The sequence below is a fragment of the Oncorhynchus clarkii genome, chromosome 8, assembly GCF_045791955.1.
Source record: "Oncorhynchus clarkii lewisi isolate Uvic-CL-2024 chromosome 8, UVic_Ocla_1.0, whole genome shotgun sequence".
NCBI classification, from domain to species: Eukaryota; Metazoa; Chordata; class Actinopteri; order Salmoniformes; family Salmonidae; genus Oncorhynchus; species Oncorhynchus clarkii.
Genome location: NC_092154.1, coordinates 30087259 through 30099997, shown reverse-complemented (window position 1 = coordinate 30099997; position 12739 = coordinate 30087259). Strand labels below are relative to the sequence as shown.

At 48.1% G+C, this 12739-nt stretch overlaps 1 protein-coding gene across 1 annotated transcript in view; it reads left to right on the top strand.

Moving 5' to 3' along the window:
- LOC139415256 (serine palmitoyltransferase 2-like) overlaps positions 1-12739 on the top strand; it is a 29403-nt gene that overhangs the window by 646 nt on the left and 16018 nt on the right. The window contains exons 2-5 of the mRNA XM_071163220.1: positions 2124-2318; positions 8312-8466; positions 9395-9543; positions 10762-10886. Of these exons, the coding sequence (XP_071019321.1) occupies positions 2124-2318; positions 8312-8466; positions 9395-9543; positions 10762-10886 (624 nt within the window). The remainder of the gene's footprint in view (positions 1-2123; positions 2319-8311; positions 8467-9394; positions 9544-10761; positions 10887-12739) is intronic.

The following is a 12739-nucleotide window of genomic DNA, read 5'->3' as shown; positions in this document are numbered from 1 at the left end:
ATTCACTCTTTTAAACTCAAAACACCTATAATGTTTGTTTTTTTTACCTGATGACGTGATAATGCTGGTATGTGTGTAGTAGAACAGCATTTAGCTATAACTGTGTGTGTGTGTGTGTGTGTGTGTGTGTGTGTGTGTGAGAGAGAGAGAGAGAGATTGTAGAAGGGCTTGTCTCTGTTTACACTGACACTACTATGGAGAATACCAGTCAGCATGGGGAGGCAGAGCTTTTGTTGTGTAACAACTAGACAGGAGTACTTTGTCTCCCAGAAACACACACACACCCCTCCCCGGGCAGCACACAAGCCTGCACCTGGGGAGAATGGCTGCTGGCTATGGGAGTGGGCCCTGGCAGTGCAGGAATGTCTCTGAGGAGAAAGATATGGAAGAGAGGGACGTGGTGGCAGTTGAGACAAATTAGTCATTGAAGTTGTTAGGTTTGTGTCCCATCCTATATCCTGATATTACCAGGTTCTGACCACTAAATGGTGCTGTTCCTACTTTTAGGTGATATTTGTTATCAGTATAGTTCACCCAAATTACAAAATGACATTGGTTTCCTTACCCTGTAAGCAGTTTATGGACAAGGTATGACAGCAACCTATGCTTTGGTTTTGTTTACCTGGACACTGTTTATAAAGCTAACTTTTAAGCATGTGTGGCACAAATCCAATGCAAGTCTCTTTTGACCGTGTCTTTGGATTCCTTGTTTCTAACTCATTGTTTAAAAAAACAGCAAATTGTACGTCAGGTTGTAGAAGGGCTGGTCTCTGTTTACACTGACACTGCTATGGAGAATAGTTATTGAATATTATATGAATCCTCTAAATTAAAATGTCCAATTTGGGTGCAGTCAGTTAGCTTAATTTCTCAGAGGCAAAATAATGTTTCAGGAATGCTAATCTTATCTGTTTCTAACATACTGTACTGTAGGCTACATTTCCAGTTTCCACCCCAGGTTCAAAGCAGTCTCTTCTCACATGACAGTTGGTCTTAGGACCGTTTCTAATGCACAGCTATAAATGGTGCTCAAATAAGATCGGCCTGTTTTTAGTAGTCTGTGGTAGTGGACGTAGGGCCTAGGACACTAACTGCTTTCTCTGAAAGGCATTTTTCACTTTAAACATGAAGCAACTCTCTCTCTGTGCATTTCAGTTAGCCTAAAGGTCTAGTTGTTAGCAGTCAGACCTCAGGGTGTATGTTGATTAGTGGACAAGTTAGAGGGCTATTTCCTCATGTTTGTTCCCCGCGGGAGACAGACCCTGGTAGCCGGTTTGACCAGTTCTGAGCTCAGTTCAGAACAGCCTGTATGCGTGCAAACACATACACCACAAAGGTATTTCAGAGAGGAGCATGACTGGGTCACGTGTGGTTGCTAAGCAGCCAGGGGTTTAATGGGGGACGAGGCTGACTGACTTCAGGTCATTTGATTTCAAAGTATAGTTTTCAGGACAATAAAACCACAGTTCAGCTCAGCCTCAATTGGAAACCTATGGATAACCCTCTGAGCCTAGGGGCTATGTGATCTGGCTTTTTATGGGGGGGGAACAACCACACTTATGTTTTTATGTTTCAAAAAATGTTTTATTGTATAACTTGAAATGGTCTTGGGTCTGTTTTTGTCCCTCTGTGTTTTTAACAAACGATCTCTGAATAAAGAAGACCTGGGCCTATATTTCCTCATGTTTCCCCTCTGAGTTGTTTTAATGTCCATAGAAAGGCTCGGCAAGCCTCTTAAATGTAGTTGTTAGACTCTCTTGATCTGGAAGCCAAGCTAAACACCTTTTTTTAAATGTTCACTCTCTCAAATCACCCTAGATTCTATCCCTGGCCTATGTAATCAAAGAGATAATAAGTTCACTCAAATGTCACTCGTTAATATTTTTCTCACCTTGGCTGTCACCCATGGGACAGAAGTAACTTCAACTGCCGTTAGGGTACGCTTTGCTAAGCAACGACTAGGCCTACCCCAAAAACAATGGCGCTTCCGTGTCACCTTGTTTGGCGTTAACCGAATTTCGTGCAAAGATCAACACAAAATCTTCATGCAAAGATCAACACAAAATCACTTTGAGGTAGTAACACCACCGTCTTCTGTTGTCCGTGTATTTCTTCTTCTCCAGAACAACCATGTTGTGCGTAACACCAGCCTGTACAACAGGCCGTTTGTGGAGCAGTTTGAGGAGACTCCTCTGCTTGTGGCGGTTCTCACCTACGTGGGCTACGGCATCCTCACCATCTTCGGGTACCTCAGAGACTTCCTCCGCAACTGGGGTGTCGAGAACTGCCACGTGGCCAGAGAGAGGGACGAACAGAAGGTAAGAGATGCAGACAACTGGGGTGTCGAGAACTGCCACGTGGCCAGAGAGAGGGACGAACAGAAGGTAAGAGATGCAGACAACTGGGGTGTCGAGAACTGCCACGTGGCCAGAGAGAGGGACGAACAGAAGGTAGGAGATGCAGACAACTGGGGTGTCGAGAACTGCCACGTGGCCAGAGAGAGGGACGAACAGAAGGTAGGAGATGCAGACAACTGGGGTGTCGAGAACTGCCACGTGGCCAGAGAGAGGGACGAACAGAAGGTAGGAGATGCAGACAACTGGGGTGTCGAGAACTGCCACGTGGCCAGAGAGAGGGACGAACAGAAGGTAAGAGATGCAGACAACTGGGGTGTCGAGAACTGCCACGTGGCCAGAGAGAGGGACGAACAGAAGGTAGGAGATGCAGACAACTGGGGTGTCGAGAACTGCCACGTGGCCAGAGAGAGGGACGAACAGAAGGTAAGAGATGCAGACAACTGGGGTGTCGAGAACTGCCACGTGGCCAGAGAGAGGGACGAACAGAAGGTAAGAGATGCAGACAACTGGGGTGTCGAGAACTGCCACGTGGCCAGAGAGAGGGACGAACAGAAGGTAAGAGATGCAGACAACTGGGGTGTCGAGAACTGCCACGTGGCCAGAGAGAGGGACGAACAGAAGGTAAGAGATGCAGACAACTGGGGTGTCGAGAACTGCCACGTGGCCAGAGAGAGGGACGAACAGAAGGTAAGAGATGCAGACAACTGGGGTGTCGAGAACTGCCACGTGGCCAGAGAGAGGGACGAACAGAAGGTAAGAGATGCAGACAACTGGGGTGTCGAGAACTGCCACGTGGCCAGAGAGAGGGACGAACAGAAGGTAAGAGATGCAGACAACTGGGGTGTCGAGAAGTGCCACGTGGCCAGAGAGAGGGACGAACAGAAGGTAGGAGATGCAGACAACTGGGGTGTCGAGAACTGCCACGTGGCCAGAGAGAGGGACGAACAGAAGGTAAGAGATGCAGACAACTGGGGTGTCGAGAACTGCCACGTGGCCAGAGAGAGGGACGAACAGAAGGTAAGAGATGCAGACAACTGGGGTGTCGAGAAGTGCCACGTGGCCAGAGAGAGGGACGAACAGAAGGTAAGAGATGCAGACAACTGGGGTGTCGAGAACTGCCACGTGGCCAGAGAGAGGGACGAACAGAAGGTAAGAGATGCAGACAACTGGGGTGTCGAGAACTGCCACGTGGCCAGAGAGAGGGACGAACAGAAGGTAAGAGATGCAGACAACTGGGGTGTCGAGAACTGCCACGTGGCCAGAGAGAGGGACGAACAGAAGGTAAGAGATGCAGACAACTGGGGTGTCGAGAACTGCCACGTGGCCAGAGAGAGGGACGAACAGAAGGTAAGAGATGCAGACAACTGGGGTGTCGAGAAGTGCCACGTGGCCAGAGAGAGGGACGAACAGAAGGTAGGAGATGCAGACAACTGGGGTGTCGAGAACTGCCACGTGGCCAGAGAGAGGGACGAACAGAAGGTAAGAGATGCAGACAACTGGGGTGTCGAGAACTGCCACGTGGCCAGAGAGAGGGACGAACAGAAGGTAAGAGATGCAGACAACTGGGGTGTCGAGAAGTGCCACGTGGCCAGAGAGAGGGACGAACAGAAGGTAAGAGATGCAGACAACTGGGGTGTCGAGAACTGCCACGTGGCCAGAGAGAGGGACGAACAGAAGGTAAGAGATGCAGACAACTGGGGTGTCGAGAACTGCCACGTGGCCAGAGAGAGGGACGAACAGAAGGTAAGAGATGCAGACAACTGGGGTGTCGAGAACTGCCACGTGGCCAGAGAGAGGGACGAACAGAAGGTAAGAGATGCAGACAACTGGGGTGTCGAGAAGTGCCACGTGGCCAGAGAGAGGGACGAACAGAAGGTAAGAGATGCAGACAACTGGGGTGTCGAGAACTGCCACGTGGCCAGAGAGAGGGACGAACAGAAGGTAAGAGATGCAGACAACTGGGGTGTCGAGAACTGCCACGTGGCCAGAGAGAGGGACGAACAGAAGGTAAGAGATGCAGACAACTGGGGTGTCGAGAACTGCCACGTGGCCAGAGAGAGGGACGAACAGAAGGTAAGAGATGCAGACAACTGGGGTGTCGAGAACTGCCACGTGGCCAGAGAGAGGGACGAACAGAAGGTAAGAGATGCAGACAACTGGGGTGTCGAGAACTGCCACGTGGCCAGAGAGAGGGACGAACAGAAGGTAAGAGATGCAGACAACTGGGGTGTCGAGAACTGCCACGTGGCCAGAGAGAGGGACGAACAGAAGGTAAGAGATGCAGACAACTGGGGTGTCGAGAAGTGCCACGTGGCCAGAGAGAGGGACGAACAGAAGGTAAGAGATGCAGACAACTGGGGTGTCGAGAACTGCCACGTGGCCAGAGAGAGGGACGAACAGAAGGTAAGAGATGCAGACAACTGGGGTGTCGAGAACTGCCACGTGGCCAGAGAGAGGGACGAACAGAAGGTAAGAGATGCAGACAACTGGGGTGTCGAGAACTGCCACGTGGCCAGAGAGAGGGACGAACAGAAGGTAAGAGATGCAGACAACTGGGGTGTCGAGAACTGCCACGTGGCCAGAGAGAGGGACGAACAGAAGGTAAGAGATGCAGACAACTGGGGTGTCGAGAACTGCCACGTGGCCAGAGAGAGGGACGAACAGAAGGTAAGAGATGCAGACAACTGGGGTGTCGAGAACTGCCACGTGGCCAGAGAGAGGGACGAACAGAAGGTAAGAGATGCAGACAACTGGGGTGTCGAGAACTGCCACGTGGCCAGAGAGAGGGACGAACAGAAGGTAAGAGATGCAGACAACTGGGGTGTCGAGAACTGCCACGTGGCCAGAGAGAGGGACGAACAGAAGGTAAGAGATGCAGACAACTGGGGTGTCGAGAACTGCCACGTGGCCAGAGAGAGGGACGAACAGAAGGTAAGAGATGCAGACAACTGGGGTGTCGAGAACTGCCACGTGGCCAGAGAGAGGGACGAACAGAAGGTAAGAGATGCAGACAACTGGGGTGTCGAGAACTGCCACGTGGCCAGAGAGAGGGACGAACAGAAGGTAAGAGATGCAGACAACTGGGGTGTCGAGAACTGCCACGTGGCCAGAGAGAGGGACGAACAGAAGGTAAGAGATGCAGACAACTGGGGTGTCGAGAACTGCCACGTGGCCAGAGAGAGGGACGAACAGAAGGTAAGAGATGCAGACAACTGGGGTGTCGAGAACTGCCACGTGGCCAGAGAGAGGGACGAACAGAAGGTAGGAGATGCAGACAACTGGGGTGTCGAGAACTGCCACGTGGCCAGAGAGAGGGACGAACAGAAGGTAAGAGATGCAGACAACTGGGGTGTCGAGAACTGCCACGTGGCCAGAGAGAGGGACGAACAGAAGGTAAGAGATGCAGACAACTGGGGTGTCGAGAACTGCCACGTGGCCAGAGAGAGGGACGAACAGAAGGTAAGAGATGCAGACAACTGGGGTGTCGAGAACTGCCACGTGGCCAGAGAGAGGGACGAACAGAAGGTAGGAGATGCAGACAACTGGGGTGTCGAGAACTGCCACGTGGCCAGAGAGAGGGACGAACAGAAGGTAAGAGATGCAGACAACTGGGGTGTCGAGAACTGCCACGTGGCCAGAGAGAGGGACGAACAGAAGGTAAGAGATGCAGACAACTGGGGTGTCGAGAACTGCCACGTGGCCAGAGAGAGGGACGAACAGAAGGTAAGAGATGCAGACAACTGGGGTGTCGAGAACTGCCACGTGGCCAGAGAGAGGGACGAACAGAAGGTAGGAGATGCAGACAACTGGGGTGTCGAGAACTGCCACGTGGCCAGAGAGAGGGACGAACAGAAGGTAAGAGATGCAGACAACTGGGGTGTCGAGAACTGCCACGTGGCCAGAGAGAGGGACGAACAGAAGGTAAGAGATGCAGACAACTGGGGTGTCGAGAACTGCCACGTGGCCAGAGAGAGGGACGAACAGAAGGTAAGAGATGCAGACAACTGGGGTGTCGAGAACTGCCACGTGGCCAGAGAGAGGGACGAACAGAAGGTAAGAGATGCAGACAACTGGGGTGTCGAGAACTGCCACGTGGCCAGAGAGAGGGACGAACAGAAGGTAGGAGATGCAGACAACTGGGGTGTCGAGAACTGCCACGTGGCCAGAGAGAGGGACGAACAGAAGGTAGGAGATGCAGACAACTGGGGTGTCGAGAACTGCCACGTGGCCAGAGAGAGGGACGAACAGAAGGTAAGAGATGCAGACAACTGGGGTGTCGAGAACTGCCACGTGGCCAGAGAGAGGGACGAACAGAAGGTAAGAGATGCAGACAACTGGGGTGTCGAGAACTGCCACGTGGCCAGAGAGAGGGACGAACAGAAGGTAAGAGATGCAGACAACTGGGGTGTCGAGAACTGCCACGTGGCCAGAGAGAGGGACGAACAGAAGGTAAGAGATGCAGACAACTGGGGTGTCGAGAACTGCCACGTGGCCAGAGAGAGGGACGAACAGAAGGTAAGAGATGCAGACAACTGGGGTGTCGAGAACTGCCACGTGGCCAGAGAGAGGGACGAACAGAAGGTAAGAGATGCAGACAACTGGGGTGTCGAGAACTGCCACGTGGCCAGAGAGAGGGACGAACAGAAGGTAAGAGATGCAGACAACTGGGGTGTCGAGAACTGCCACGTGGCCAGAGAGAGGGACGAACAGAAGGTAAGAGATGCAGACAACTGGGGTGTCGAGAACTGCCACGTGGCCAGAGAGAGGGACGAACAGAAGGTAAGAGATGCAGACAACTGGGGTGTCGAGAACTGCCACGTGGCCAGAGAGAGGGACGAACAGAAGGTAGGAGATGCAGACAACTGGGGTGTCGAGAACTGCCACGTGGCCAGAGAGAGGGACGAACAGAAGGTAAGAGATGCAGACAACTGGGGTGTCGAGAACTGCCACGTGGCCAGAGAGAGGGACGAACAGAAGGTAGGAGATGCAGACAACTGGGGTGTCGAGAACTGCCACGTGGCCAGAGAGAGGGACGAACAGAAGGTAAGAGATGCAGACAACTGGGGTGTCGAGAACTGCCACGTGGCCAGAGAGAGGGACGAACAGAAGGTAAGAGATGCAGACAGTACTTTTGTTATATTTACTGTTGCGTTTTGGTCATTTAGCAGACACTCGTATCCAGAGTGTCTATACATTTTGTTTGTCTGTATTTTTCTAAAGAATAAGGTATTTGCCACTAACCACCTCACCGGCCCACCTTCCCAATCCTAACCTAATCATTAAGATCTGACCCTGTATCAGTGGATAGGGATAACTTCTACAGACTCCCTGCTCACCACTCTCACTCTGCTCCCACCCAAACGGACTTTTACTGGATTTGTTGCTTTGATGTAGACCCAACTATTACAATTCTAATATTTACTCAAGTGCTGTGTGAATAAGGTGCGTCTCCTTGGCGACAATCGTATTCGGATGTAGGAATATTAGACGTCTTTCAATTTGAACTTCATTGAAGTTGGTGATTACTACTGGTTTCAGATCTCAACCCGAGAGAAATTGTCTGCCATGTTTTGTGTTCTGGTAAGGGCTCTGAGTGATGTCACGCACCCAAGAATTCTCAACCAATCACCCGATGGATAATGGCTTTTCTTCCGGCTATCCTACGAAAGGAAATGTTGCCATGTAACACAGGAATGTGTGAAAAAGCTAACTCAAGGCAGATTCCACAAGATCTTTTTCACAACCTTTATGCTCAGTGCAACCGTTATGTCCAGAACAGAGTAAGCGTTTCCCAAACCTGTTATTTGTAAACAGCAATGCTCAGTGCAAGCTATGTCAAACGAGCTCTCTGAAAGCTTGAAAGAAAGACACACCTGTGTTGCTTGGATTGATCCAGACCTAGCTAATCATTCTAACGTATGACAGTGATCTCTCTCTCTCTGTCTGTGTTGTAGGACTTTGTTCCGCTGTACCAGGACTTTGAGAACTTCTACACCAGGAATCTATACATGCGTATCCGTGACAACTGGAACAGGCCTATCTGCAGTGTCCCTGGAGCCAAGATGGACCTGGTGGAGAGAACCTCCAAAGACTACAACTGGACGTTCGAGTGAGTCGCGCACCCTAACAACCCTAACAGGGCTTACTTATAGTGTGTGGGGGGCTACTACGAGACCATTTGTTTGGCGCTGTAGCCTAGGGCCCAGCCCTAGAAAATCATGGGAGTAGCTCGGGAGACAAGATGTGTGTGGATGGATGGGTTGGTTCTTCTATCCTTGTGGGTACCTAAAATCCCCCAAAAGAAAAACAAGGAAAATTCTCCCTTGTGGGGACATTTCCCACATCCCCATGAGGATAAAGGCTATTTTAAGCTTAGATTTAGGATTACAATTAGGATTACAATTATGGTCAGGGTGAGAGGAAGAATAGTGGTCATGGGTTGGGTTACTGGTTAAAGTTTAGAGTTAGGGAAAATAGGATTTTGAATGGAAATACATTTTAGGTCCCCACGAGGATAGAATACCATAATGTGTGTGTCCTTACCTACCTACGTCATGGAAGGCATGGCGCTATCATGCCCCCTCTATCACCCTTCAGGTCGTTGCCCTACTTAAAGGACAAATCCACTCAAAAAATCTATTTTTTGGTAAGTTTCACTGGTGAGACTATTTTAACTTGACTGCTGAAATGCCAAACATTTTAGGACCGTATCAAAAGACTAATGGAAAGAAATATCAAAATATATATTTTTCCGCTTTTTGTGAGGGGAGACTGTCGGGACAAATGTGCTGGATAGAAACCACCAACTGTATTCATCACATGTTGACCTCTTTCACTCTTAGCTAGGCCCTATTTGATTTTATTAGCTTATTTTCCACAACCAAATGTAAGTGTTAGGGAACCCATCATGTCAAGATGCCGTTCAAAAACAAAACCTATTCAAACACGTTTAGCCAGTAGGGTATTTAATTTAGCTGGTTTGTTTAATACTTCCATGTCTTGTCAGAGTTGCTCAAAGTTGTGTCTTTGTCTGCCAGACACACAGGCAAGGTGGTGAAAGACGTGATCAACATGGGTTCTTATAACTACCTGGGCTTTGCCGAGAACACTGGGAGTTGTGCTGACAATGCCACAGGGTCAACACACAAGTACGGTGTGGGAGTGGGCAGCACCCGCTCTGAGATGGGTAAGACCTGGTTATAATAACCTTCTTGTGGGGGGGGGGGACATTTGCTTTGATACACTCATATCTGTGGACCTCTGTAGCTCCGGTATAGCATGGTCCTTGCAATGGCTGTATGGTGGGTTCGATTCCCGATACCGCCCGAACACAGTCTATTCACGCGTGTGCTAAATGGCATATGCTATCTAAAACGAAGCACAGATATGAAGCATGCACTAGTACAGACAAGCTGCTCCGCTCAATTTGTTGTTGGTCTTGTTTCTCCCGTATTCTTTGTGGTTTTGTCATTTTTAAAGAAACAAGGAAACAAAAGGCACGTCCTCTGTTATTATGTACCACACAATGACAGAGCACGGAATATAATGAATGACATGTTGGACATACACTGAGTGTACAAAACATTAGGAACACTTGCTCTTTCCATGAGCGTCTGACCAGGGGAAAGCTATGATCCCTTATTGATGTCATTTTTAAAATCCACTTCAATCAGTGTAGATGAAGGGGAGGAGACAAATCATCTGAACTGAAAAGCACACGTATTTTGGAATTTCTGTGCATCCTTGACAACCGCTAATCAATATCCAAAAAACGCACACTTTTTTTTTCCCCCCTTGAACTTGCACCTCATCTTCTCTCTTTTGGCAGGGGAAACGGTGTTGCGTTAGTCTAGTGTGTGGTGTGGGAATAATGACAAGCGACTCTGAAGAGCTTTGTGTTCACATTGCCCTAAAAAGGGAATCGGACCGCAAACTGAAATCCGACCACATCCGAGATGGTCTCCGTTTGGTTCAAGGGCTCTTTTCAGTGATCCGAGTTCATTTTGAAGTGTACACACTGCACAAAAATTGTCTGAAAGGGTCCAAGTGTGAAAACACCCATAGAGCATCACTGTTACTGATATGGATAGTTATGTTCGTGCATCTTTATTGACGTCATACACTTTACATTGACATGAACACTTGTTCATAGACTCAGCGATAGGATGTAGATGCAGTAAGTAAACATCATAGTGGGTCAATTTCAACGTGGGAGGCTCAACTTCTCCTGGTGCCCTGGCTACCACACTGTGAACCTGTGCACGTGTGTAGATACTGTGTGAGAGAGAAGTCTTGCATCTCACTTATCTCAATATCTGCGGTGCTGCTGGTGGCAATGTCATTTAGCTGAGTTGACCTTTTTACAGTAAGGCCTTATTGTATTGGCATGTTCTGCTGTCTCCAGGTAACCTGGACATCCATGAGGAGTTGGAGCAGCTGGTTGCTAGGTTCCTGGGGGTGGAGTCATCCATGGCGTTTGGGATGGGCTTCGCTACCAACTCCATGAACATTCCTGCTCTCGCTGGGAAGGTAGGAATTCTGCAGGAATGCCTCGCCACATTTCCATCCACAGTTTTAATGCAAGTAAAGTACAACCATATAAAAAAACTTTTAAAAACACGAAAGCTGTGATGGAAGTTTTGGTACACTCTTTTTATGTCGGTAACATTAATTATGCGAGAAATAGCGATGTAAGCGCCTTTATGCTCAAATATTTATTTAATGGCCATCATATCGAAGTAAACTTTGAGTCACGCGATCTGGTGTGTAGTACGCTTACTACGATTCAGGAAAGCATGCAGTTTATTAGGCTACAGATTAAATACATTTTGATGAACTTCACGGGGTGGTGAAAGTGCAAGGTGATGAGCTTGATGCTCCTTTCCAATAAATATTGAGGGTTTTATTCTGGTGACATGATGCTCAATGCTGTTCCATAATAATCTCATCATGTAGACTGCGCCCACAGCCTATCCGCCCACAGCCTATCCGCACTGTAACTACAAGCTGTTGGCTCCAGTGACGTTACCAAGGCCGGAGTAGACACAGTTGCTAATTAACGCCACAGTTTTTGTGACAAATCTATCAGTAGGGTTGAAACGTGCATATTTCTTTATGCGGATTGTAGGATATGTGCATGAAAATCTGTCGCCAATTGGATGTAAACTTAGCTTGTGTATCACTTTTATCCGTGTGTGTGTGTGTGTGTGTGTGTGTGTGTGCCTTTCTCACTTTCTCTCTCCCTCTTTCCTCTCACTTTCTGTAAGTCAATGTATTAAAGTAACCTTCCCTGAAATGATCGCTGTTGGGCACACAGCGTATTTCCTTTTGGTGGTGAAAACATGTTATGTTTTCATTCACCAGTTGTACGTTGGTCTTAAAGGGTTAACGCCATTCCAAAACAATCTAGTTTCCTCCATGTGTTCTCAAAACATTGAGATACGGGGTAGTCAATTGTCATAATGCCTGACGACACCAATGGCCCTGAGGGTAGTAGCATATGAAGTAGTGTCGGGAGACTTTATGATAGCATCGTCGATCAACGATGATTGACAGCCATTGTCGATGGTGATGACTTTGTGATGTGACAGACAATAGTTTAGCCTATTTGAACTTGACTGGCGCTGCTCAGTAAAAAACTGAGTCTTGGATTGCACAGCAGGGCAGTACACAAGATACAGTTGAAGTCGAAGTTTACACACACCTTAGCCAAATATATTTAATCTCAGTTTTTCACAATTCCTGACATTTAATCCTAGTAATTCCCTGTTTTAGGCCAGTTAGGATCACCACTTTATTTTAGGAATGTGAAATGTCAGAATTAGAGGTCGACTGAATATGATTTTTCAATGCCGATGCCGATTAATCGGCCGTTTTTTATTTATTTTATTTATTTGTAATAATGACAATTACAACAATACTGAATGAACACTTATTTTAACTTAATATAATACATCAATACAATCAATTTAGCCTCAAGTAAATAATGAAACATGTTCAATTTGGTTTAAATGATGCAAAAACAAAGTGTTGGAGAAGAAAGTAAAAATTGCAATATGTGCCATGTAAGAAAGCTAACGTTTCAGTTCCTTGCTCAGAACATGAGAACATATGAAAGCTGGTGGTTCCTTTTTTAACATGAGTCTTCAAAATTCTAGTTTTAGGTTGTAGTTATTATAGGAATTATAGGACTATTTCCCTCTATACCATTTGTATTTAATTAACCTTTGACTATTGGATGTTCTTATAGGCACTTTAGTATTGCCAGTGTAACAGTATAGCTTCCGTCCCTCTCCTCGCTCCTCCCTGGGCTCGAACCAGCAACACAACGACAACAGCCACCCTCGAAGCAGCGTTACCCATGCAGAGCAAGGGGAACAAAT